Here is a 26,373-nt window from a genome sequence, read left to right as displayed (position 1 = left end):
ACTCCCCACAGCGCCCTCTGCTGGGAGAGACCGGGACTGGAATCGCTGGGAGCACCTCCCACAGCCAGCGCTCCCGTCCCACTCCCCACAGCGCCCTCTGCTGGGAGAGACCGGGACTGGAATAGCCGGGAGCACCTCCCACAGCCAGCGCTCCCGCCCCACTCCCCATAGCACCCCCTGCTGGGAGAGACCGGGACTGGAATAGCCGGGAGTCCCCTATGGCCAGCGCTCCCGTCCCACTCCCCACAGCGCCCTCTGCTGGGAGAGACCGGGACTGGAATAGCCGGGAGCACCTCCCACAGCCAGCGCTCCCGCCCCACTCCCCATAGCACCCCCTGCTGGGAGAGACCGGGACTGGAATAGCCGGGAGTCCCCTATGGCCAGCGCTCCCGCCCCGCTCCCCACAGCGCCCTCTGCTGGGAGAGACCAGGACTGGAATAGCCGGGAGTCCCCTATGGCCAGTGCTCCCGCCCCACTCCCCACAGCGCCCTCTGCTGGGAGAGACCGGGGCTGGAATAGCCGGGAGCACCTCCCACAGCCAGCGCTCCCATCCCATTCCCCACAGCGCCCTCTGCTGGGAGAGACCGGGACTGGAATAGCCGGGAGTCCCCTATGGCCAGCGCTCCCGCCCCACTCCCCATAGCACCCCCTGCTGGGAGAGACCGGGACTGGAATAGCCGGGAGTCCCCTATGGCCAGCGCTCCCGTCCCACTCCCCACAGCGCCCTCTGCTGGGAGAGACCGGGACTGGAATAGCCGGGAGCACCTCCCACAGCCAGCGCTCCCGCCCCACTCCCCATAGCACCCCCTGCTGGGAGAGACCGGGACTGGAATAGCCGGGAGTCCCCTATGGCCAGCGCTCCCGCCCCGCTCCCCACAGCGCCCTCTGCTGGGAGAGACCAGGACTGGAATAGCCGGGAGTCCCCTATGGCCAGTGCTCCCGCCCCACTCCCCACAGCGCCCTCTGCTGGGAGAGACCGGGGCTGGAATAGCCGGGAGCACCTCCCACAGCCAGCGCTCCCATCCCATTCCCCACAGCGCCCTCTGCTGGGAGAGACCGGGACTGGAATAGCCGGGAGTCCCCTATGGCCAGCGCTCCCGCCCCACTCCCCATAGCACCCCCTGCTGGGAGAGACCGGGACTGGAATAGCCGGGAGTCCCCTATGGCCAGCGCTCCCGTCCCACTCCCCACAGCGCCCTCTGCTGGGAGAGACCGGGACTGGAATCGCTGGGAGCACCTCCCACAGCCAGCGCTCCCGTCCCGCTCCCCACAGCACCCCCTGCTGGGAGAGACCGGGACTGGAATAGCCGGGAGTCCCCTATGGCCAGCGCTCCCGTCCCACTCCCCACAGTGCCCTCTGCTGGGAGAGACCGGGACTGGAATCGCTGGGAGCACCTCCCACAGCCAGCGCTCCCGTCCCACTCCCCACAGCACCCCCTGCTGGGAGAGACCGGGACTGGAATAGCCGGGAGCGCCTCCCACAGCCAGCGCTCCCGTCCCGCTCCCCATAGCACCCCCTGCTGGGAGTGACCAGGACTGGAATAGCCGGGAGTCCCCTATGGCCAGCGCTCCCGCCCCACTCCCCACAGCGCCCTCTGCTGGGAGAGACCAGGACTGGAATAGCCGGGAGTCCCCTATGGCCAGCGCTCCCGCCCCACTCCCCACAGCGCCCTCTGCTGGGAGTGACAGGACTGGAATAGCCAGGAGCTCCTCCCACAGCCAGCGCTCCCGTCCCGCTCCCCATAGCACCCCCTGCTGGGAGTGACCAGGACTGGAATAGCCGGGAGCTCCTCCCACAGCCAGCGCTCCCGTCCTGCTCCCCATGGCCAGAGATCCATATCTACCTCCTGTGGAAGAGGCTGGGGCTGGAGTAGCAGGCCTGGGCTCTCATCTGAGTCACGGGTGTGTTGTTCCAGGCCGGGCCGCTGCTCGATCGCGTGTACAACACCTACCTGCTGATGCACACGCACCAGACCGTGGACTTTGTCCGGAAGAAGGTACGTCTCCTGGGGACTCCCAGAGCCCCACCTGTGCCCCTCCAGCACTGCAGATCCAGCCCCTTCCTGAGAGGGGACTATGAATCTCCAGCGGTTGTGTCTAGGAAAGGGTTAGCCACAGCCCGGCTCCCCAGGAGCCCCAGCCCATGGGAGCCCCCTCCGTTCCCCTCCCCAGCCCAACCCAGAGCCCCTTAGGGAACGCTGCTTCCCCGACAGTCCCTGGGAACCCCAGCCCACGGGAGCCTCATCCTCCTCCCAGCCCAGAGCCCCTTAGGGAACGCTGCTCCCCCAACAGTCCCTGGGAACCCCAGCCCACGGGAGCCTCATCCTCCTCCCAGCCCAGAGCCCCTTAGGGAACGCTGCTCCCCCAACAGTCCCTGGGAACCCCAGCCAAGGGAGTGAGGCTATTGCAGACATTTCCCCACCCCATTTCTGGCCCCTAGAGCTGGCAGTGACCCCTGTGCTCACAGCTGGGCCTCACCAGCCCCCCTCTCCCCAGAGTGCAGAGTACGGGGCCTGCGCCCAGCGCCGAATGAGCATCATGGAGGCCTTGGATTTACTGGATAACATGGTGGACGAATCAGACCCTGACGTGGACTTTCCCAACTCCTACCACGCGTACCAGACCGCCGAGGGCATCCGCCAGGCCCACCCGGACAAAGGTAGGGCCAGCCCCTCTGTGCGCTGGGACTGGGGCAGCTTGGGTGCGGGATCCCAGTGGGGGTCTCCACAGAGCCGGGTAGGTAGGGACCGACCCCCTTCCTTCTCCGGGACGAGAGGCTGCTGCATTAGCAGCTCCTCGTGGGTGCAGCCAAGAAACCAGCGTGGGTTTTTCTGCTGCCAAACAGCCCCGCCCGTGGGCTGCCCCCAGCCCAGCCCCAGGCTGACCCCTCTCTGCTCTCTCTGTCACAGACTGGTTCCAGCTGGTCGGGCTGCTGCATGACATGGGCAAAATCCTGGCCCTGGCCGGGGAGCCTCAGGTGAACAGCCGTGGAGGCAACGTGTGCTCCAGTCGAATGCACTCAGTATGACTGGTTACCCCCGTGTGACCCCTGGGGATCAGCCAGGGGAGGGGGAATGAGGGGGGGCAATGCCCTAAGGGGCTGGGTGCATGCCGGCCACCTGCCAGAGACACAGAGCCCTTTGCAACGGGAGCCAGTGGGGGTCGTCCCCCATCCCTGGCCAGCTCCTCAACTGTGTTTTTCCAGCGGGACGGGCCAAGCACCCAGCAAGATTCAGAGGGAAGGGCCGCGTCCGTGGGTCCTATGGAGATCTGGAGCTATTACAGTTAATGCTCACAAATGCAAGGCGATGGGTGAGCTCACGCTGATATCTGGCTACGAGAGCCCAGGATGGGGCTGGTGCAGGGCAGATTACCCTCCCCGCCAGCTACCCACTGAAGGGACCATGGTTGGAGCCAGGACACTGGGTTAGGTGGCCCTCAGCTCGGCCCTGGCTGGCAAGCCCTTTGTTCCCATGTTCTCTCTGCAGTGGGCCGTGGTGGGCGACACGTTCCCCGTGGGCTGCAGGGTCCAGGAGTCCGTCGTCTTCAGCGACTCCACCTTCCACGACAACCCAGACACAAAAAACCCCCTGTACAAGTGAGTCCCCTCCCCCCGCCAGGGCAGTGAAGTGACCCCTAGGCTCACCGCACCCTACAGGGCAGCCACCCACTGGGCCAGCTCTGCCTGCCCCCCCGGCCGCCCCTACACCCAGCAGCCTCCCAAGGTCTGCAGGCTGGAGCAGCAGAGCGCTGGGCCTGGGGTGATGAGAGCAGCTGGGCACTGGGGCGGGTGAGGTGTAATCCCCCTCCAATGGCACAGCTGTAGTCCCGAGTCCCCGCTGCGCCCCTCAGGGGTGGGTCTGGGTCCTGCCCCCTTCCCCCCCAATGGGGGGCACGAGGCTGAGTTTCCCCAACAATTAACACGCCGAGTCGGCCGGTTGTTACTGCGGCTCATATTCCGCACCCGCCTGCAGGCACCTGGCCTGTGTCTCGGAGCCAGTGCTCGTGCCCTGTCGCCCTGCGGGGCGCTCCCCCAAGGAGAGGGGACGAGGCGGGAGGGCTGAGGCCCCGCCGGGACCTCCGCTGACCGGCTCTCTCTCTTGCTCAGCTCGCAGTACGGGATCTACCAGCCTCACAGCGGCCTGGCCAACGTGCTTATGTCCTGGGGCCACGACGGTAAGGGCGTGCCTGGTGGGGGGCTCCTGGCTGCGGCCGAGGGCTGGGCCTGGCTCCGGAAGCCCCTTGGAGAACGAAGCCGGGGGTGGGGTGGGGATTTGCTTCCAGGGCCCTTCAGGGTGAGGGTCAATGCACCAGTGGGAGCAGATCCCTGCTCCTGGAGCTCTCGGCTGCCCTCTCCTCCCGGCTCGCCCTCGTCTCGCTCCTTGGGGGCCCTCCCCTGCCCCTTGTGGTCAATGTCCCATAGGGCTTCGTTTGCACTATCTCCCTCGCCCCTGGGACCACAGCTGCACCCCCCCTTCCCACCTGCAGTTCCCAAACCCACCGCCCTCTCCTGCCCCACTGTCCCACTCCCCACCTCCTGCACGCCGGGCCCTGCTTCCCGGGCCCTCTTCTCACCTTGCTGCACCCTCGGCCTGTGCACCCCTCCAGGCCAATAGCCGCCACCAAAGAGCAGCCGGCTGGCAGAGAAACAAAATGGTGGGTGCGGGGGCGGCTCTCCAGACACATGATCCTCTCCTCTGCCCAGAGCAACCGGGATCTTCCCCCCAGCGGCCCTTCCTCATCCACAGGGGCTTAGGGCACTGTGATGGAATACCCTTGCAAAGCATCTCTCCTGTCGCCCGCTAGTGGCTGGGCCACAGAGGATAGCAGCCTACTGCTGCTGCCAGTTAACGGAGGTGCGCCAGTAGGTAGTGCATGACTTGTGTATCCCCCGTTCACAGCTGGGGAAACAAAGGCACAGACTTGCCCAAGGTCCCATTGCAAATCACTGTCAGAATCAGGAACAGAAGAACCCAGTTCTGCCTTCTCCCACCCCTGCATCCTTCGGGCTGCACGCCTGCCCTGCTTTGCACTCTCTTTGGCATTGTCAGCTCCTGCGGTGGGTGCTCCGTCCTGACTGATCTGCACAGCGCCTGGCACCGGGGCTAATATTGTCAGATGTGGGCAGCGATCAAGGGTGCCAGCAAGAAGCACCCAGGGCCTGGTTTTCAGCTGGGGGCCCGGAGCTGCAGGGCTACATGCACTCCTTACTGCAGGTTCATTTCTGGCTGGCACAGCCCCCAAGCTCCGAGAAGGGTAGCAGGGTCTTGTGAGCAGACAGGCTGGGACAGGGCGTTGGAGCCAGTCTGGGTGCCTGGGCTCATGGGGCTAACACTGCTCTTTCTCCCCAGAGTACATGTACAAAGTCATGAAATTCAACAACTTTGCTCTCCCCCAGGAGGTAAGTGGTTTGGGATTTTTGGAGGCTTTTGGGGGGGTGGGGGGCAAAATGGGGGTATGTAGCTGTGAGAACTGGTTCATGCCTGCCCCCCAGCTGAGCCAATCCCCCAGGACTGTCTCCTGCTGCCCCCAGGGACAGCACGCTGGGCATTTGCCCCATCGGCTTTCCCCTGCTGTCCAGCTGGGTTATGCTACCCCCTGCAGCAGCAGGAGGTCTTCACAGTCCGGTTCCTCTGCCTCCACCTACTCCTTGATGCCCCATTGGCACAGGGCTGATACCCCCCCCGCCCACGCAGGCTCTCAGGATGAGGTACCAAAAGCCTTGGGGACACAAAGGGGAGATTTGGGGATTGGAGAAGGAGCAGCTGCCCCCTGGGCTGGGCTGCATCAGAGTTGGTGGGATGGCTGGGTCCAGGCCGATGCTGGCCCTCTCACCCTTTCTCCTCGTGCAGGCTTTCTACATGATCCGCTTCCACTCCTTCTACCCCTGGCACACGGGCGGGGATTACATGCACCTGTGCAACAACGAGGACCTGCGCATGCTGGCCTGGGTCAAGGAATTCAAGTGCGTGCCCAGCCCTGGGGAGAGGGGAAGGGGCTGCTGAGCCAGGCCCTGAGGATCGGCATAGCGGCCATGCAATCAAAGCCAGCAAATCTGAAACCGATACTAGGAAATATTCCCCCCCCCCACAACATAGAGTACCAGCGAGCTGTGGAACTCTCTGCCACATGAAGTCATCAAGGCCAAAAATTTAAGATTCACCCAGGCCTTGGACATTTTATGTGGCCAATAGGAACACACACAGTTATTGATGCTAACATGTTTTTGCACCGATATTAAGCTTTTGGGCTTGAGCTGTGTTCCAATTATTAGAGAGCAGGAGGGGACCTAATGTGGGATCCTCCCCACTCCCCACCTTCTATTACAGAGTGCTTGCACCTTTCTCTCGCACAACTGGTTCCATCCGCTCTTGGAGACAGGATCCAGGACTGGGGGGACCTCAGGGCTGATCCCATCTGGCAATCACAGGGTTTGAGATCAGGGTGAACAGAGAGAGGCTGGAGTCAGCAGGGAATGGGGGCAGGGCTGTGGCTGGGGAAGGGGGCAGGCTCGCTGGCTGAGGCTGGTCTCTGAGGGTCAGTGTTTGGGGACTGGCTTTGGCTAGGAGGCATATATGGAACGAGTTGCTGCGCCCACAGGGAGCCCTGGAGAGAGCTAGCCCAGTTACAGACATGGGACAGAATTGATCACCTCCATGCTCCACGGGGTGGAGACAGAGAGCAGCATTGGGGTGGATTATCCTTGCCTTCCTGGGATGTTTGCCCTGTTGCTATGGGGCAGGGTGCAGCCAGGTTCCTGGGAGGTGAGTGGGGCAGGGACAGCAGAAGGGGAACAGCCTAGTTCAGCCTTTGCTTTCTGCTCCCTGCAGCAAGTTTGATCTCTACACCAAGTGCAAGGATCTGCCCGACGTGACGCAGCTGAAGCCGTATTACCAGTCCCTGATTGACAAGTACTGCCCCGGCCAGCTGTACTGGTGACCCGCAGAGCAAGCACCCACCTGGCCCCGAGACAGCATCCCCACCCACCTCCACCCTCACCCAGCTGGCTGAGCTCAATCCCTGAGCACAACAGGAGCCAGCCTTCAGGGAACAGCCGCCTTCAGGCCTGGCCCTGCATTCCCCCACCGATCAGCCTGCAAGGAGGTCCCCTAGAGCCACTGGGCTGGGCTGCTAGGGGATCCAGGCGCCCGGGGCCGGGGAAGGTACATGCGGGTGGAAGCGGCGAGAGGAGATGGCTCCGCTCGTTGCCACATTTCTCATTCTGTTCCCCACTCCAGCTCGTGGACGCCCGGGTACTTTACAGAATGCCACATGGGCAAAGAGCAAGCTGCAGCCACCACCGCCCCTGTCTGGGCCAGCCAAGCTGCCCCCCCGCCCTGGCCCACCCCCTGCTTAGAGACACCGCTTCCTCCACAAAGCACCCCTCGTTTGCCCCTCACTCTGCCCCTGCACAAGCCCACACAGTCATTATCAAGCAGCTGAAAGCCCCCGGCCCGGCTCAGAGTTTCTAGCCCCCTGCAGCCAGGGCGGGGTACGCAGGAGCAGCGCCGCTGACTGTGTCTGATCTCCCCTTCAACGGGGGCGCCGCTGTGCTGGGGGTTGTTTTCAGAGCTCAATAAACAGGTTGTTAGCATACATGGTGCTGGACCTGTCCCATGCACGCTGTAGAGCTAGCATCACAGCAACTGGGGTAGGGAGTTAGGGTACTGAGCTGATGCTGGCATGTTGGGGGCACCGGTAACTCATCTCCCCTGGCCTGGCTCTCCTGCTCCTCCTAGGGGGCAGCCGCCACCATTGCCTCTACCATCTACTCAGACCCAGCCCCACTGGGCTCAGCCCAAGGCCCTCGTGCAGCTTGCCTCAGCACCTGCTCTCCGGGCCTGCACACGCAGCATCTCCTCCTACACCAAGGCTCCTTTGTTCACCCCAGGGGTGGTTCACATGGTGGAGAGCTTGGCTTTCTAAGGGGGCAGTGAAGGGCCCATGGCCCCAGGACACAAGCTGGGCCGCTTGAAGCCATGCAAGAGGCTAGAGCCGCAGAGAAAGGCAGCTGGCACTATCAGCAGCCTGCAGGAGGTGGTACGGGGAGGATGTAGGCCTGACAGAACAATAGAAACAGGTCCAAAGGCCAAAGAACACAGAGGCTCTGCGCTGAGACCCCGACCTAGAAGGGGCAGGAGGGGAGGGTGGCTTTTCATAGCACAGCTGCTGTAGCAGCTGCCCCCCGTGTGGGCTCAGCCTTGGAGCCCAGCAGGGGAAAACATGAGCCGTCTCCAGCACCTCACACTGTTACACTAGGGGTCAGGCGCTCTATGGTGTGGATGGACAGGGGAGGGGTGGGGGCACTGTGGTGTCATGGAGACAGCTAGGGCAGAAATCCTGGTACCACAGCTACGGGGGGCAGAGCACACAGGGGCTAGGCTAGATCAGGCTGAGCCAGGCAGCTGCCCTGCAGTTTCCGCAGCCACATTTCCAGGGCCCTGCTGGCCAAGGATCCGGGCCTCAACGTTCCGAGGGGGAGGGAATGTGTGCACGCACCCACCACGTATTACAACCTGGGGCAGCCTGGCAGGAACGGTCAGCCCATGCCCTACGCACCCCCGCTCCTGTCCCAGGCTGGATGCACTGGCTCCTGGGTGAGGGGCTAACCACCCCCCACTCCTGGAAGGGAGGCAGGGCTGGAATGTCAAAGGCTTTATTTAGAAAGTTACAGGAAATGTCTCCGCTCCATTAACAGCTGCTGGGAAGCACGTTCCAGCCAGGCTCTGTGCCCAGGGAGGGGCCAGGGCAAGCGAGACAGGTGCTCATGCCCCTGAACACGATCATGGGATCGCCCAGCAACCCTGGGCAAGCACAGCAACCCCCCCCCCCCGCCCCCCACAGCAGGCTGGTACAGGAGGGGGCAGCATTAAGGCAGTAGTGGGAGGGGAGAGGATGGCATGGTTTCTATTGGGCCTTCTGCCTGCCTGTATGAGCATAGTACTGCTGTCCCTGAGCACAAGGGGAAAGGCTGGGCGTAGCTGGAGCCTGCAGCTTATCCAAGCTGGGCCACGGCTCCTTGCCTAAAGGCATCTCTGGGATGAGATCCAGGATTCCCACCCTGCCCACTTTACAGTGCCCCTAGGAACTGGAGATCTGCCTGGTTGGGGCAATTCAGCCCCCAAGAGCCACTGGCCATGGGGGCTCCTTGCACTGGGTCCGCTGTAGGGATCCCCGTTACCAAGTACCCAACCCCAGTTCTCTTCTCAGCTGTAAGGGCCAGCTCCATGGGCAAAATAAGGCCACTGTCCAGCAGCAATAACCGGATGTACGAGCCATGGCACTCAAGGGCAGCAAACTCCCCAGCGGGGGGGGAAGGGACTGACCCCACCGGTGTCCAGAGACTGCAGCCCTAAGGGAAGGGGATGACAGCTGTTGCTCCACAGAGCAGGGTGGGTGAGGGGTAGGTCAGGGCATGGCCTCTCCTTGGGCAGACGGGGATGTAAGTGACATTCCACACCTTTCCTGAGCTGGGGCATAGCAGCCTCCCGGGGAGCAGGCAGCTCCACAGCTCAAATCCTCGGGGCTATGGGGGAAAAAGCCCAGGCCAACATGGAGCCAGTAGGGGTGGAGGCTGATAACCAATGGGCCCCCACGGTAAAGCCTGTGCCCGGAGCAGACAAGATCCATTTGCCATATGGTTATGGAGACAGGAGAGCTAGGAGGAGCCATCAGAGTGGAGCCAGGCAAGGCGAGAGCGGCAAGTCCAGAAACAGGAGTTCAGAGCAGAGGTGATATCAGTCATTGCCTGGAAGAAAGGGGTGGGGGGTCTAGGGCTGGCACCTCCAGGGCTACTTCTTCTTCTTGGTGCTACGGAGGCTATCTGAAGGGGCATCTCCAGCCCCTCTGGCTCTGCCCTCGACCTTCTCCTCTGCCTCCTTCTTCCTCACCTGCCCATTCTTCTCACTGCCTGCATGGTCTCCGTCTCCCTCTGCCACATCAGGCCGCTTGGAGCCTTTGTGCCGGCTGATGGGGGCGCTGCCCAGTGTCCTGCTGCTCAGCACTCGCAGGATGCAGATGGTGGCAGCAGTGAGGTAGAGAGACCACACCACGGCAGGGCCTGTGTAGGGGTGGCTAAGCTCCCGGATGAGTTGCAGGGTCCTGGGCAGGAAGGCATCCGTAGGGCGCTTCAGGGGCGTCTTGTCCTGCATGCAGAGGAAGAGATGCAAGTGCAGATGCAGTCACAGAGCTGGGCTGTTGGAGCCCTGGCTGCCCCACCAAGCCTACGGGTGGTCCCTGCCCTGGGGGAGACAAGCCTCTCTGGAGCCACCCACCACTAGGGGCTCAATTCCTCCACCACCACTTCGCTGAGATGCAGTGCTGAGTGCTTGGTCTGAACACAGGGCCATGACATATCTGTCCCCACTGCAAGGGGGCATGTGGGGCTCTGCTGCTCAGAAGTGATTCCAAGGCAGACATACAAGGTGTGTGCACACAGTGGGACACATTGCAATCCAACCCCATGGCAGGCAGCCCTCCCTGCTCCAAGAACACTCCCCCTGGAAGTGCCCAGGAAGTGGCCCAGGCCTCGTATGGCTTACAGCCTAGATGTGGTGTTCTGCTAATCCTACCTTCAGCCCGTACTGATTGAGCATGGCCTCCAGATTGGGGTCTCCCAGGAACACAGTGGGGTAGAACTCCTCCACGCGCTGCCGCCGCCACCATTGGCGGGGGAAGCCCCTGCAGAGAAGGGAGAAGAGGCAGGAGTTGCTCAGATCAGCCATGCTGAGCGGCAGATGCGGTCCCAACTCCCACTCCTGGAGAGCTTTCCTGACAGCACAGCCGGCCCTGCCCTGAACGGTTATTGCATAAGGACCAGAATATTCCCACCTGCAGAAGCCAGGCTGGGAGGCAGCGGCCTCCGAGTGGCTAGGCCCTCTGCAGCCAAGAGTCTCCCCACTGCACACACAGGACAGATGCCAGTATTTGCCCAACTCTAGTTCCATTATTCACCATCCCATTCCTCACATCCTAACAGCTTCTGACTGCAGCTGCAGTGCGTAGACAGCTGTCACCCAGTTCCATCTCAGGGGCTGACAGTTTATTTAGAGTCTTTCCGGTTAAGTGATTAAATGTTTCCCTCCAGCATGCATTACTTCACATTTAACACTGAATTGCATTTGCTCGCCTCTTGCCCATTCCCCTGATTTGGCTCGGTCTCTGGAGTTCCTCACAGTCCTCTCTGGTCCTGACTAACCTAAAGAACAGAATCCTCTGCAAGTTTTGCTTCCTTGTTGCCACCCCGTTCTCAGATCATTAACATGTTAAGCACCAGGGAATGCTGGCCATGGGAATAAGCAGCGCAGGGTGAGCCCTGGGGACAGTGGGCTGGGCCTGCTGCTCAAGCCAGCTCCTCATCCCCTCAGATGGAGGCTGATGGCGAAAGGCGCTGGCGTCACTCACCCGTCCTTGGTGCTCTCCGTGAACCAGTACTTGTAGAGCTGGGCTCGGACGTAGGCAGGCGGCCGTGAGCTGAATGGGTATTTAGTTTCATCAACCTGTACCAGGTGGATCACTGCCAGGAACAGAGGAGTTAGCGCAAGGCCCCAGCACACCTTTACCCTAGGTTGCTCCTCCTGCCCAGCTGCATTAACACCAGGCATCAAGGCCATGCCGCGGGCCCCAGCCTGTGGAGCCTGGTGATCTCACCAGAGTCTCAGCTCTCACATTAGGGTTTCTAGCTCTCAGTGCTGCAGAGAGAAGCTTGACGGCCATGACTCCAGGGCAGCCAATGCAGAGGCCAAGCGCTCCAGCAGGAGTGAACCCCCACGATGATGCATGGGGCAGCTAACTCCCTGCCCCGTCACTGTGGGGACCCCAGTAGGAGGAAGAGCAGAGCATGCCTTACCACCGCACCCCAGCTGCTGGGCTCACACAGGGAGGCCCCTGCTGCCATCCCAGGGAGTGCAGCTTGCCAGGTTTGGGCAGGCCTAGGGCCGGGACCACCTTAGCACAGGCATGCTCTGGCTGTACTGCATGGCACTGGGGAGGCAGGGCAGGAAAGCAGCAAGGGCTCAGAGCGCTGGCCAATTTGAGGCTAAGAGGCAAGCAGGGAGTGGTATGGAAGACACAGCTCTGTTCATGTCAATCCTGACCCAGAGTTCCCCCTGCTATCCCAGCCCTGGACTTCTCATGCACGCAGCTCTGCCGGTGCCCCTCAGCCCCAAGCCACAGCCCACTGAAGTGACTAGCTCCGTCGACAAAGCAGAGTAACACCCACTGCCCAGGGCACCACGTGAGTTTACTGGGTGGGCAGGGTGAGGGGCTGATCACAGGGTGAGAGTGACCACCCCGAGCTCAGCCTGGGACACAGAATGGCTGGGCATGCGTGGCCCCCTCACCTTCTTTCTTGCCCTGCAGCAGGCGATAGACGAAGCTGGTGAACCAGGGGCTGTGAGCGTGATCCCCCAAGGCCGCAAACCACATCTGCCAGTCGAGGCGGGGCTGGTGCGGGGCCACCACAGGAGGCCCTGCGCTGATGTTCCCTGGCTTGTACATGAACTCAATCTCCTGCAGGGACAGAGGAGAATGGGGCAAAGGTGCTTCTGAACTGCTACCTCACCCCACATGCAATGGGGCTCGAACATTCTGGACCAACATGGTTGGAATGAGGATGCCACCGGCAACGCCCCAAAGCACTTTACAGCATCACTGCCCCGTTCCTAAATGCAGCTACCTATGGGGTGGAACACAGCAGCTGTTTAACAGCACACAGCACCAACAGTTCAGGGCAGGAACTGAAGGATGCCACATCTAGATGCATGGGGCCTTAGACCAGAAGGCCAAACTGCAAATGGGGCTGACAGCCAGCTCTTGCTGGGGGGGGGGGGGGGGGGCGGGGGGCTCATTGATGGCCACATGGCACAAGCAGCACCTCCAGAGCACGTCACTCCTGTTCAAGCCCCAGGGATGGTCACCTCCTCTTCAGGGAAACACGGCCATCTGGCGCCGCAAGGCGTCAATGGGGCTAACTAGTGTTGATTTCACTGCTGACGTCCATCAGAGGCTGGGTCTCGTGGTTAACCTAGACTCCCCCTCCCCGCACATCCCAGACGTATCCCCCCTGCTTAGGGAAAAGCTACAGCAGCGGCATGAGATCACTGGCAGGGCATAGCAGCGAGTTACCGTCCATTTCTCCTTGTCATAGCTTCCTTCCACCACCACCTCTGGCCGGCCCCCGACCCCCGTCATCCTGCGGAAGAGCCCATATGAGTTCACCAGCTGGTAGCGGTCAACAGCACTGAACATCTGGTGGATGCTGGGCCACAGCTTCCCATTCGACTCGTACTCTAGGTAGGTGAAGGGCACCTGGGAGGCAGCAGCAGAGAACAGGCCGGCTTAATCACCCCGTGCAATAGGCACCGGGGAGGGACAACGCAGCAGAGTGGGCCAGTTCATCTGCTGGCCCTGCCCAACGCACACCAGGAAGCAACCCTGGCTGGTGTCTGCAGCAGTCAATACCCAGTGCTGTCCACCCAAGCCCTGAGGAGAGTGCCAGCCAATGCCCAGAAGATGGAGCTTTACCTTGACCTCAGGGCATGACTAAATCACCCCTGCAGTTACCCAGCCAGAGTATCTAACTCCCTGTTACCCATGGTGGGGATTCTGTGGGCTGGTCACATACTATGCCACACAGCATTTCCCCAGACCCAGCCAACCCTCCAGCACCAGTGGCCCTTCCAAAATTTGAGGTTGCCTTAGAGACAAGCCTCACGAGCGGGGAGAGCCGCCAGGACGCAGCCTTGGCAGCGTTCACAGCTTTGTTCCCCAGCGCAGGTTGTTCTGCCCTGCTGCATCGCCAATGTGCTCCCCCCAGCAGGTGGCACTGCCCTCTACCTCGCCTCAGGGGATGGGCCTAGGGCCAGTAGTCCGAGCCCGAGACTGCAACGAAGCTAGAGCTGCAAGAGCTAGGTAGCGTGATCCGATCACCCGGGCTTTAACCATGCTCCTGTCTCTCCCGCATCCTGTATGTCTTCTGACCCAGAAGGCCCCAATGCCTTGAGGCAGAGCCTCACCCTGCATTGTAATGGATAGCGCTCAGTCTCCACCTGCTTTCTCTTTTCCTGAAGTGCCCACAGCACCCTGAACCCTGCCCGCCCTCTACCAGCCTGGGCTCCCTAGAGGGTGGCTGCAGGAACCAGACACCACCCCATGCAGTGACCCTGCCTGGCCTGTACTAGGTATGGAAGGGGAGTGACTAGCCAACCGCCAATCCCCAGATCACACAAGACATGATAGGCCGCTGCCCCACACCATCCCACCCACTCACCAGGCTGACGGCAAACATCCCTGCTGCTGCAGCAGCGAAGACAGCCCACTGGAGAGTAGCCCAGAGCTTCCAGGGAAAGCCCCGGACGCAGGCACACCTGTGTGGGAGGCAGGAGAAGGACAGGTCAGCAGACAGGGCCAAAGTCCCCCATTAGCCACACGACTGGAAGTGAAGCACCCACTGAACAGCAGAGCTGGGGGAGGGGCTGCAGACTTTGCCCCACTTCGAGAGGCCCAGGCTGCCAGACGACACCGCTGTACGAAGGGTTTGCCAGCAGCAGTCCTTAGCTGTCCACCAGACTAGAGACTTTGCAGCAAACACAACTGGAGTTTAACTTCAATCCCATCCCCAACCCCTTAACCCACAGAAGCGGGGCTTTTCACACGAGTTGCTGGCCCAGCAGGGGGTACAGGCTAAAATTCCAGTTAGTGCAACTCATCAGCTGCCAGCACAGCTGTTCTGCAGTGTACTGCAGGCTAGCTCTCCTTGAGTGCAGGTAGCCCACCAGTGCCTCTCCCCTGACCCCCATGTGCCCAAGAGGGGCAGACAGGCTCCCCCACAATACCCTCAGAGCTAACTGCAGCACTAGGAACCCTGGGAAGTGCCCCAAAGAGCTGCACTCGTGTGCTGCGCCATGCCAGTGTAGACAGCAGCGAGTGCTTTAAGCAGTGTGGCTGCTCTCACTCGAGCCAGGATAACTGGAGAGGGGTAAGGAGAGTGTAGACAATTCCAGCCAACTCTGCAGGGAAGTCTGACCCTGTGGGGCCCCTGAGGCTGTGGGTGAAGGGTTAAGCCTAGCAGTGCCTCATCAGCCCATGAGCCAACCTGACAAGACTCTCCCAGGGCAGCCAGTGGCTACAGCATGAAACTCGATCTGAATGCAGTGTTGCTGCAGACCATGCCAACAGCCAGGAGCTGTGGGGATCCTGGGATCCCCCAGGCAGACAGCCTGCCCCACTGATCTGAGGGGTGCCAATTCCCTCAGACCTGCTGTACTCTAGCTCCAAGTCATGAGTAATCAGATCTGTGCATGGATTGGCTGCATTGTTCTACCACTCCAGACCCCATGGCTGCACCTCCAGGGCAGTTCCCCTCAGCTTCAGGAGGGGATGATACAGCAGAGAACTGATGCTTGCCACAAAACCCCTCCAGTTCAGAGGCACAGCAAGCAGCAGAGCCTGCCCCTGGAACAGCGACTCACCTGTACATGGCAGAGAGAATCTCCCAGGCCAGGGAGAGGAGGCCCAACCCCACTAAAGGGAGAGTTACTGTCTTCAGCCACTGGATGAAGTCATGATAAGTGAAAGCTAGAGAGGAGAGGTAAAACCACAGGAGTCAGACAGTGCCTGGGCAGGGAAGGGGGGACGCACAAATCACCCCTTTCCTCCAGGAAGTAGTGCAGGTCATATGACACAGAAGCACCGAGGGGTGTCACTGTTGGCAACAAGGTGGCTCGTTTTGAGTCACTCAGCCAAAGTCAACAGGCTCACCAGGACATGAACCAACTTCACCATTGGGTGGAGTAAAAGGGTCGGGGAGCCAAGTTGCACCTGACCTGAGGGGGGCCTTGCCAGGATGCTGCCTGGATGGTAGCTGGGTCAGGAGCTGCTCAAGGTTGTGTCCTGCTAGTGTCACTCTCCTGGCTGAGCTGCAAGGCCCAGAGGGGATCACAGAAGAGATGGGATACCAGCCAGAGGGCACATCAGCACCCAGCTGTGGGCTGTGCATGCTGTCCCACCATGCAGTGAGGGGAGGAAGCACCACACCTGTTTTGGATTCAATGAGCTGCTTTTCCCAGTTGAAATGCAGGCCGAAGTCCTGGATGCTCCAGTAGATGAGTAACCCATAGACAGTCAGCTCCAGCAGCGTGGACAGGACAGACAGCAGGCTTGGAGGCCAGGCTGCAGGGTAGGGGAGGAAACAAGTGATGTTACAGGGACTGAGTGGAACTGATGCACAATGCTGTCTGCCAGAATCTGATCAGAGCCTGAAACAGCTCCAACGGAAGCATAATTGTGCCATGGGGGCCTGCTCAACTATTAACTCTGAAACCCAACAATGGCAGTTTGAGAGGCACTGTTAATCATAGAATCCTAGAATATCAGGGTTGGAAGGGACCTCAGGAGGTCATCTAGTCCAACCCCCTGCTCAAAGCAGGCCCAATCCCCAATTTTTGCCCTGGATCCCTAAATGGCCCCCTCAAGGATTGAACTCACAACCCTGGGTTTAGCAGGACAATGCTCAAACCACTGAGCTATGCTCCACATCCTTCAACAGCCACCTCCCCAGATCCAGCAGATACCCCAGATATAGCAAAGAATCCGTTACTTACAGCCAGGCACTCAGGTACCACAGAACATGCTCCAAGGAGCAAGTCTGGGATGCACAACTTAACACACTTAAAACCGCCTTCACCAAGCAAGGCCTATCCGCCAGAGAAGTATATTGCATCATGGAACAAGCGACACTAATAACCTGAGAGAACTTGCTTCAATCCAGAAAAACATCCACTGACCACACACCTCTAGTTGTCACCTACCACCCCACACTGGAACTTGTACTGGCATCAAATAATTACTACCCTGACTCGATTGGGACCCCATCCTAAAAGAAACCTTTTCCAACCCCTCTCTTCTAGCCTTCAAGCATGAACCCATCATCATCAGAAGCAAGTTCCCCATAATTGAGGGCACGCCAATTCAAAGCGGCACCAGACCCTGCCAGAACAGCTGCAAAACCTGCAGTCATATCTCCACTGCTACAATGATCAAGACCCTATGCAGGCCTATTGCAACACATGGCGTACCTCATCCAGTGCATCAAACTTCACAACAGCTATCACGACGTTCTTGGATGAGCTCATGCAGAAAAATGATAAGACAAAACCATCTTATCACCAGAAGTGAACATTTCTCACAAAGTGATCACTCCACACCTGAGCTCTCAGTCCTTGTCCTGAAAGGAAGCCTGCACAGCACCTTCCAAAGACGAGCCTGGGAGCTTCAATTCAGAACTCTGCTGAACACTAAAAATCATGAACTAAACAGACACACTAATTTTAAGTCTCAATACAACAATCTGTGACCTAACAAATCTTTTCTCCTATGACTGAAGGGGTGTTAACGGCCCGCTGCACCTTGGTTTCTTACAATGTGTGTTAATTCCTTATGCTAACATTTAGCTGAGACACTGCGCATGGCTACCCTTTGGGTATGTCTACACATAAAACGCTGCTGCAGCTGAGCTGCTGTCATAGCTTTAGTGTAGACACCACCTACGCCAACAGGAGGGCTTCTCCTGCGAGCGTAGGTGATCCACCTCCTGGAGAGATGGTAGCTAGCTGAATGGAAGAATTTTTCAGTTGACCAAGCACTGTCTATCCTGAGGGTTAGGTCGGCATTGCCATGTTTCTCAAAGTAGGATTTTTCTACACTCCTGAGAGATGTAGCTTTGCCAATTCAAGTTCCCGCTGTGGACCAGGCCTAAGTATCTTTTGAGACCTGAACAGCTGGGGAGGCTCAAAAGCTTATCTTGTATTGAACCAGCTTCTGCTGTTGAGAGACATCATCTCACCCACCTTCTCTCTCACCATTCTTTTAGCAGATGCATGCAGCCAATGTGCTTCTCCCACAATTCCTGCCCACCCCACAGCACCCCTGATTGTTTCAGTGCAGCTGTGTTTATTAGACCTACAGCCCCCTAAAAGTTAATTATGGGACAGTTTAAAATAGCCAAGCTGAGTCTCCTGCAGGATCTCCTGTCTGCACCAGGGCGCTGCCCCCTTGCTACAGGGCTCAGAGCAAGCTCCTTGCACAGCACATGGGACTGATCACCGAGAATTCTGCCAAGGGCTCCCCCTCTGCCACTTCCGGATCAGACCCAGGACCTGCCCACCCCCAGAGCAGGATCCACCTCACCCTGTGGAACAGCTTGAGCCCAGGTGAGCTCAGCCCACAGCAGAGCCCTAACCCACACAGACTCACCGCTGGTGGGTCTCCTTTTGCTGCGCCCCAGCCCCAGGTGCTCGTCATCCAGCAGCGAGAAGCACAGGACAATGGTGAGCAGGTTGAAGAAGTTGTAGTTGCCCGTGATGATGATCAGCAGCTGGAGCAGGACCTGCGGAGGAGGGCAGGAACTCAGAGCCATGGCTTGGGTCCCATCACGGCATGAAGTGCAGGCCTGTCATCCCCAGCACCTCCCTTCCTGAGCCCGGGGACAAAGTGCCAAGAGAAACACCCAACATCCCCTCCCAGGCTCCCTGCCCAAGAGGCCTCCACTCTCAACATTCCCCCACGGAGGGGTCCTGCTCCCTGTAGGGGAGCTGCCCCACACTGGCACTGCCTGCCGCTCAGCCTAGGAGGCAGCTTGTAGACTCCAGAGGGTTAACAGAGATCCACACAGCAGCATGACCATCCTTCTGGCTGGCACCAGCAGCCAAAGGGCCAGGATCGTGGCACGAGAGGCAGGCATCCAGGGGAGAGGTGAGGGGGACCCTCCCTGTCTGGCCTTGCAAGGCAGGGGGAAACCCATCTTGCTTGTAAGCTGCACCCTTCAGTCTGAGGCTCTGCTGCCCTCCAGTGAGCAAGGCAGGAACACCCCCTTCTGGGCCCAGAACTTGAAGGGTCCACGGTCACTGGCATTTGACCACTGTGAGCCTGCAATGCATGATGGGAACAGACTGCTGGGATGCTCATTTCCATTGTATCCCCCTTGGTCTCCTGTCCCCTAAGTCTTATACCCGAAAGCGAGATCTGAACTAATGGCTCCCACTGGGCAACACGTGGGACAAGCACCAGGCCCCCGAACTCTCTTTCCTGCTCCTATCCGCAGGGGCGCATCCGAAGCCTTCCAGCCCTCGCTGGCTGTGGACGTACCTGGCAGTAGAAGGCGAAGAGGCGGAGGCGGCGGATGGGGGAGAAGAACAGCAGGGGCACAGCGATCTCAATGACGTACGTGGCCACCACGCTGAACTTCTGGAACCACACAGGGAGCTGGTGGGCAAACCAGGCGGCCGGCGTAGGGATGCACTGGGTCTCGTAGTGATAGGTCAGGGCTGCGTGGGAGAGAGCAGGGTCAGGGCCATGAAGGGATGCATTAGACACAAGCAAGGAAGGAGGAGCCAGTGCAGGGTAATAACTGGATGTGGCTCAGAGAGTGGGAGAGCCAGGACCCTATGGGGACAGAGGCCATGCAGGGATATGCAGAGATGCGGGAGCAAGCTGCACGCAATATTAAGTGCTGCCCTGAACAAGTCACTTGGGCTGCACAGCAGTGCATTTGCCATGAGGCCTGGTGCAGGAAACCCTGCCAGTGTCTGGAAATGGCAGCATGGCCTAGTGGGCTGAGCACAGGGCTGGGAGCCAGGAACCTCTATCTCATCCAGGCGCTATGGCCCACCCAACCTGTAGGAAAGGGTCAGTGACGCTAACTCACCCCCAGGGGTGCCGGGGAGGAGTGCTTGCATGGGTTGAGAGAGCAGCCACAGCGATGCCGTCCCCGCACTGTGGCCATGCCAAGCCCCTCACCTGTGAGCCCCCACCACGTGGGGCAGCGGCTGGTCAGCTTCACCACCCCCGAGGCGAACATGAGCCGAAAGAGCAGCCAGCGCATCAGCCAGAAGGTGATGTTGTCATGTGGCCGCCAGGCTGTGGAGCGCCACTTCAGTAGGTGCAGGGGGGCCACCAGCACGGCCAGGAAGCCTGTCTCCAGCAGGAGGCTGTCCCTGCAGGGAGCACACCACACAAGGCATCAGACAGAGGGGCCAGAGGCTCCCTGTTTGCTGGGGCCAACCTCCCCTCAACTGTCCTGGCCCCATGGGGGCCTCATAGAAGCCCCCTCCACATGCCTCTTTGTCTGGCAGCCTCCAAGAGGCCAGGTCTGAAAGGTCACGGTCAGGCTGCTTCACCTGGCTGCAAATCGTTTCTAGCCACCTGCATGCGGATAGCATGCATGGCTGCACAAGAGCGCTGACCACCCAGACTGCTCCTACAGAGTGCCCGTATCCAGGGGTCAGCAAGGCACTAGCAGGGCTGTCCTGCGACCAAGCCCCCAGAGGCTGCAATGCCGGGCACGATACAGCTGAGCTGCAACCTCTGTCTACGTACAGCCACGGGGCCACCAGTGGCTAACTGTCACCGCGATGAGGCACCAACCCCATTTGCCCACCACCTGTACACAACACCCTAGGCAACCCGGAGCTTGGGCCCTCCTGGAGGATGTAGCAGTGGCCATCGCTAGCGTAGACTCTCCAGGCTTAGCTGGTGATCCCTCTTCCCTAGAGGGGAGGCGAGCTTCCCCAGCTGATGGTCTCAGGTACCACTACAGAGTCAGTGTCTTTCTCCTGCCTTTAGCATGTTACTGGAGTGGTTTTTGAAAATAGGACAAACTGTGGCCCCCTCCCCACAATGCCTGTTTAAATGGCCCCAGCGAGCATTCATAGGGAAACAGGAGTCCCACAAACCTAGACATACAGCAGCCATCTTGAAAGAGAACGGCCACCTCCCCCTACCCCAGGAACATGTGGCAGGCGGTAACAGTCAGAACCAGTTCCTAGCACACCAGACCAAGCATGATTTACAAGTTGGATAGTTCCCAGGAATGCTCAGCACAAGAGGCCTGCCTGACTACACTGAGTTAGGACAGCAGTGTCCAGGCAGCACGGCGCAGGGATCTGTGCTTCAGTGTTGCTTCTCTGAACTGATTCAGCACAGCACAAGACCTGCCACTCTGAACCCCTACAGAGCTACAGTGCAGCCACACAAGAGGTCATGTGAACACCTGCAGGATACAGCTGGGGCTTCCACGGTCCACCCATCGGGGGCCCATCCTGCCGGGGAACCAAAGCTGCGCTTGGAAAGGGCTGAACGACCCAACAGGAGTGGCCACGTGTAGATCTGGGGAGACGGAATCACTTACCACTGGAAGTACAGGAACACCTGCCCCACCTGTGGGGAAAGGGAGCACAAGGGTATCAACAGGTGATCAACAGGGTGCATTACGGAGTGACAGGTACAAATAGGTTCTGATCACAGGATCGCCCCATTCCCATCTTCTCTATCCCACCCAGACTAGAGCGGAGAAGAGTGCAAAGGCTCATAGGAAGACAACGCCTTCTCCTGGGCACATTTCACGTAGCAATGCCAGCTCCCTTGTGGCAACAGGCCCCGAACCAACCCCTGGGAATTGAGACAGGGCACTGTCACACAGCCAAGAGCTGTGGGGCCATGGTAAGGCCACAGCACAATGCCTGGGTGAGGGGAGGGGTGCAAAGACAGAGGGGGCGGGGAGCTGGGACACATCTATGTCACGTGCTCCAACAAGGCTGGATGATGCTGGGAGCTACTGCACCAGCCTCCTCTCCAGAGAGTCTGCTTCAGGCCTCGCTTGTTCCAGTGGGATGGGCTGTCTGGGTCGAGCCTGGCACCCAGATGATCATCCAAGGAAGACTCAAAGGACAAGGGACTGTGGGTTGGGATTGAGGGGGAGCCCAGGGCTGGGCTAGCGGGGGGCTGAGAGTCAGGATTGGTGGGCATTTGCAGCTGAATCTTGCTTCATACCAGCCTGCACTATGGCTGCCTCTAGCCCTGGTGCTATTAGCGTCTCACGCCCACTAACGCTTTAAGCACGCTCAGAGATCAGGGCAGGACGATCAATACTGACAGTGTAACAGGCTGACTCCAGAGGCCAGCTCCTGACTCGCCCACAGCTGTGGACATGCCAACACTATACTAGAAACGCAGGGGATTTGATTATTGCCAGATTCTGAGCCAGTGCTGCTCCAGAGGGGAGGAGCCCTAGAGGCTCCAATAAGAGGAATGATGTTTCTCTCCAGTGTCACCTTAAAAGGGAAGAGGCAGCAAGTGGAACATCCCTAAAGCCAGGAAGGTGCTAGCGGGCCTGCGTGAAAGGGAGGCAAGACTCCTGGCAGAGGCAGAGGATGCTCCTCCCAAGCCTCGTGTTAGGATATAGATATTCAGGCCTGTCTGTAAAGGCCTATACGCTAAGAATTTAGGTGTGTTATTATCACTTAGATAGTTCTAGAGGTATAAAAACAGAGAATCAAAAATCACTGTCTGCCAGCGTAAGGGCCTTCCCTTACTGTGACAGTCTGAGGCCCTGTGCTTAGGCTAAGGCCTTGCCTAAGCAACAGGGGCAGCCCTAAGCTGGGAAGCGACCGATCACCTCCTCACATTTCAAACTAGTCACATTGAAATAAGGTGCTATTGGGCTGTTAGGATACAATCCTGTCCTGATAATGCCTATCGCCTCCAGAGAAAGGGAAGTGCCTAGAAGATGTAAAAGGAAACTTAGTTTGATTTCTTGCCAGACAGGATGCTCTCGCTTATCCATAGCTGGGGTGTGAAATCCTCACTTTTGTGTTGTTCTATCACTGCAGTCCCCATTTCCCTATTGTCTGTCTGTATCATCTCTGTCTGGTTCTGTGATTGTTCCTGTCTGCTGTATAATTAATTTTGCTGGGTGTAAACTAATTAAGGTGGTGGGATATAATTGGTTACATAATCATGTTACAATATGTTAGGATTGGTTAGTTAAATTTCAGTAAAATGATTGGTTAAGGTGTAGCTAAGCAGAACTCAAGTTTTACTATATAGTCTGCAGTCAATTAGGAAGTGGGTGTGTGTGTGTGGGGGGGGGAAATGAGAACAGGGAATGGGGTGGGGAAATTGGAATCATGTTTTGCTAAGGGCAGGAATGGGAACAGGGACACAGATGTAAGGCTCGGTGGTGTCCAAGCTGGGAAGGGGGACACTAAGGAAGGAAACTGGAACCATGCTTGCTGGAAGTTCACTCCAATAAACATCAAATTGTTTGTACCTTTGGACTTCGGGTATTGTTGCTCTCTGTTCATGTGAGAAGGACCAGGGAAGTAAGTGGGTGAAGGAATAAGCCCCCTAACACCTCGGCCCAGAGGTCACTGCCCTGGGGACAGAGAGGGCCTCTGAGATACTGCACCTAGCAAACCAAACTCCATCAGTTTGGAAGGTAGAGAGCACCTCCCCATGGCCCTGTTTCAGAGGCAGCTACCGTCCCAGCCAAGAGGACAGTCCATTTACCTTTGCTTTTCCTGGCTACACAAAGCTGCAGCCAGGGTATTTCACTCCCCCTGCACAGCTGGGGACAGCACTCATGGCCACAGTAAAAGCTCCCCACCCTGTCCCCTTTCCACACCTACCACCGCAACAACTGGCAGGGCTGCTGCAAGCTGTGGGTGGTTTGGCAGAGGCGGCTGCTGGCATTAGAGTACTTTGGTCAGACTGAGCCGAACTGGAGTGGAGCTCTTTGGAGAGGCAGAACCACCCAGCAGGCTCTCAGTGGGGACCTGGCTGGCTGGCACGGGGCCAGAGCCCTATGTGGGGGTGAGTATAACATCAGCACAGTGTTAGTGCTGGAGCAGGCTGTCAGCACTCACTGCTTGGTGCACACAGGGATACCAGACAGGTGTACGGATTTGGGGAGAGCACCTGGGATGCAGCGATCCCAGATGGCTGGTCTCCTTAGTGTCCCAAACTGACCCAACTAGCTCCACTCTCCTGCACCGATCCCTGCAGGAATCACTTCTGATTGAGATCTGCCAGGAAACGACTCCCGTCTCAGCAACTGGGAGAATCTCTGTTCTGATCAGAGAGATCAGAGCCAGAAATTAAATGCAACACACTAGTATTAATGCAGTGTTAAGGCCAAAACATCAAACACTCAATAGCCAGGATATTCTGAAAGCTAAGGTAGCAATGACAGGGTTAACTCAGCCATGCTGCCTACGCAAGGGAATTCAGGGTATACAATACAGCAAGTGCCGCCTTTTGCATTTAATTCTTCTGGTGTGAGAAGGAAGAGAAACCATGCTTACAAACTGCCAGGATACCTGACTCTCACCACAAGTTCCTCAATAAGGAGCTATGGGGCCCAGGCAGCCTGCAAGCACCACCAGCAGATTAAGATCCCTTAAGTGTGCTTAAAATGTTAGGCACCACTATGCTTGTGTGCAATATCCTGTCCTCAGTGGTGGTGCACTTAGCGAAGTGATTCTTTGCAAACCTGGCTTGCTTTGGAGAGCTAAAAGATTTGGGGTTTTTGTTTTTTTGAAGCAAAGTATAGTGTGATGTTTCTAGCCCAAGTCATTAAGTGAGTAAAATTCCTGCTAAGAGCAGGTGAGACTGTGACATACCCACTTCCCAAGAGGCTACTCCAAAGCCCAATCCGTAGTCACAGACCAAATATGGAGAATTTTAACCCCAGAAGGAACTGGGGGGGCATTATGGAGCCACCAGGAACAGGGATGGAGACTTGAATTCAACCTGAGATGGCAAGACCAACACCTGCTATGGAGAGAAAAATCACCCACCCCATCCCCCTGGGCAGAGGTGAGGGAAGAGGACTGACAGGAGGAGAGCTGGGCTGCTTTAAAGAGCGAGAAGCTAAAGAAGAACAGCAGGGAAGAGGATCAGGTGAGCAAACCCTGCCCCAAGCAGGGATTCTGCTAACCCACTGCTCTATTAGGACCCAAGCTACAGGTGGGTGCAGAGCAGCAAAGAGGGCACTCCCACCATGTACCTGTCACAGATGAGAAGTCTTCCCCTGCCCCCACACTCCAAGGGATTGCCTCTACCCCCAACCCACCCCCCAGTGCCCACATACCTGGTAGAGCGAGAGGTAGAACACCCAGAGCAGCAGGAAGACGAGGCTGTCCCGCAGGGGCTCAAGCACCAGGGCGCCGAAGGAGGTCAATATTCCCAGCAGGCACAGCAGCTCCATGCCCTGTTCCGTGTCCAGCCCCAGGTGTGGGCCAAACCACAGCAGCGTTGGGGAATCCCGCAGCTGCTCCCAGAAGCCCTTCCCGGAGACACGCAGCATCTTGCGGGCTGGCAGGATGCCATCTTTCCCATAGAGCCCTGGGTGGGGGGGGAGACAAGAAAGAAAGTTGTAACCCCCAGCAACCTCTCCCCCCAGGTAACTATCCATCCGCTAGAAACATGCGGTCCTCCCTTCCCAAGGGACACCCAGCCTTTCTGGTGAGTAAGTTTGCCCTGGGAGGAGGTCCCACTGAATACCACCTTCCCCAGGATCAGAGGAACAGAGCTAGGTCCAGAAGCCTAGCAGCAACATTCAACCCTCCATTGCTGGCACTGAGCCCTGGAGAAGGAATGAACATACCATGGGAAACATCCACCTGCAGCTCCTGGGGTGAACAGCTGCCTAACGATCCATGGCCATAGCCTGCAGGGCTGCCAGATTAAGCCTGCCCACGTGGAATGGTTACAAGGACTCGGCTCACCAAGCAAACCAGGCCTCTGCCCAGCCGACTGGGGGAGCAGCTGCAGGAGAGCAGAGTGATGCACATTCCATCCTGGTGGGCCCAGCAGCATGCAGAGGTATAGCAGCCGGGACCACTCACACCTGTTGTAAGGGCCCAAGCACACTGTACTTAGCGTGGCCTGGACCCATACGTGATCAAGGCCTTAAACAGACTTGAAGCCTTTTAGTCTTTGCCGAGCAAGGGCTCTCTCTCCTTCCCCAGCCTGCAGGGTACGCTCCCTTGCGGGACGTGAGTGTTTCAAGGGCAGGGGCCCAAACTGTGCCACAGCCATCTTCTTTCACTCTCTAGAGCAGCTCTGGACTCTTGGGGATGGGGTGTGGGGGGGAATTATCCTCTCCCTGTGGATTTTAGGGGCCACTCCAGATTTAGAGATGCCAACATCAGAAAGACCCCCCTGCTACGCTCCAGCACAGCCTCAAACTAGGGAGATTAAAAGCCCTGCTTGGAATGGCTAAGCACTTGGCCGCTCGCCCGGCTCCCAGCCAGCAATTGGCAGGAAACAGAGAAAAGGCTCTCAAATAAAGTGGTTAAACAGAGGCTGGAAGTACTGGGCAAAGGGAGGGACCAGCTGGGCAGAGCAGCAGCTACTTCCTCTGAGTCCCCAGGAAGAAGGCAGCAGCTGGAAGGCCTCGAGGAACGGCTTCCCAAGGTAGCGGCACAGAACTCTGCACCTGGGGTCAAGCACAGCCTGTATTTGCAGGCACAGCTCGCAGGGAGAGACGTAGCAGCATGAATGGTGTGATAAGGAGTAGGGTAGTGCAACTGGGAG

The 26,373-nt window shown here is 58.5% G+C and overlaps 2 protein-coding genes across 4 annotated transcripts in view; one reads left to right on the top strand and one right to left on the bottom strand.

Annotated features, from left to right (window-relative positions):
- Positions 1 to 7,596, top strand: part of MIOX (myo-inositol oxygenase) — a 44,954-nt gene extending 37,358 nt beyond the window's left edge. The window contains exons 3-10 of one of the 3 annotated variants that reach the window (XM_037889474.2): positions 1,917 to 1,997; positions 2,497 to 2,659; positions 2,910 to 3,022; positions 3,489 to 3,598; positions 4,109 to 4,176; positions 5,352 to 5,401; positions 5,853 to 5,965; positions 6,831 to 7,596. In XM_037889474.2, coding sequence (XP_037745402.1) covers positions 1,917 to 1,997; positions 2,497 to 2,659; positions 2,910 to 3,022; positions 3,489 to 3,598; positions 4,109 to 4,176; positions 5,352 to 5,401; positions 5,853 to 5,965; positions 6,831 to 6,939 — 807 coding nt within the window. In that variant the 3' untranslated portion in view covers positions 6,940 to 7,596. The remainder of the gene's footprint in view (positions 1 to 1,916; positions 1,998 to 2,496; positions 2,660 to 2,909; positions 3,023 to 3,488; positions 3,599 to 4,108; positions 4,177 to 5,351; positions 5,402 to 5,852; positions 5,966 to 6,830) is intronic. The other 2 variants (XM_037889475.2, XM_043521527.1) reach the window with 2 other exon arrangements.
- A 1,044-nt stretch (positions 7,597 to 8,640) lies between these two features.
- LMF2 (lipase maturation factor 2) overlaps positions 8,641 to 26,373 on the bottom strand; it is a 19,968-nt gene continuing 2,235 nt past the window's right edge. The window contains exons 2-14 of the mRNA XM_037889471.2: positions 24,926 to 25,179; positions 21,185 to 21,213; positions 19,795 to 19,991; positions 19,144 to 19,322; positions 18,253 to 18,385; positions 16,036 to 16,170; positions 15,471 to 15,576; positions 14,270 to 14,366; positions 13,126 to 13,308; positions 12,342 to 12,510; positions 11,404 to 11,515; positions 10,572 to 10,680; positions 8,641 to 10,145 (exon numbers count right to left, since the gene is read on the bottom strand). Coding sequence (XP_037745399.1) covers positions 9,792 to 10,145; positions 10,572 to 10,680; positions 11,404 to 11,515; positions 12,342 to 12,510; positions 13,126 to 13,308; positions 14,270 to 14,366; positions 15,471 to 15,576; positions 16,036 to 16,170; positions 18,253 to 18,385; positions 19,144 to 19,322; positions 19,795 to 19,991; positions 21,185 to 21,213; positions 24,926 to 25,179 — 2,057 coding nt within the window. The 3' untranslated portion in view covers positions 8,641 to 9,791. The remainder of the gene's footprint in view (positions 10,146 to 10,571; positions 10,681 to 11,403; positions 11,516 to 12,341; positions 12,511 to 13,125; positions 13,309 to 14,269; positions 14,367 to 15,470; positions 15,577 to 16,035; positions 16,171 to 18,252; positions 18,386 to 19,143; positions 19,323 to 19,794; positions 19,992 to 21,184; positions 21,214 to 24,925; positions 25,180 to 26,373) is intronic.

The sequence above is a fragment of the Chelonia mydas genome, chromosome 1, assembly GCF_015237465.2.
Source record: "Chelonia mydas isolate rCheMyd1 chromosome 1, rCheMyd1.pri.v2, whole genome shotgun sequence".
NCBI classification, from domain to species: Eukaryota; Metazoa; Chordata; order Testudines; family Cheloniidae; genus Chelonia; species Chelonia mydas.
The sequence above is the reverse complement of the archived record's forward strand: the minus strand, read 5'-3'. Positions and strand labels throughout refer to the sequence as shown.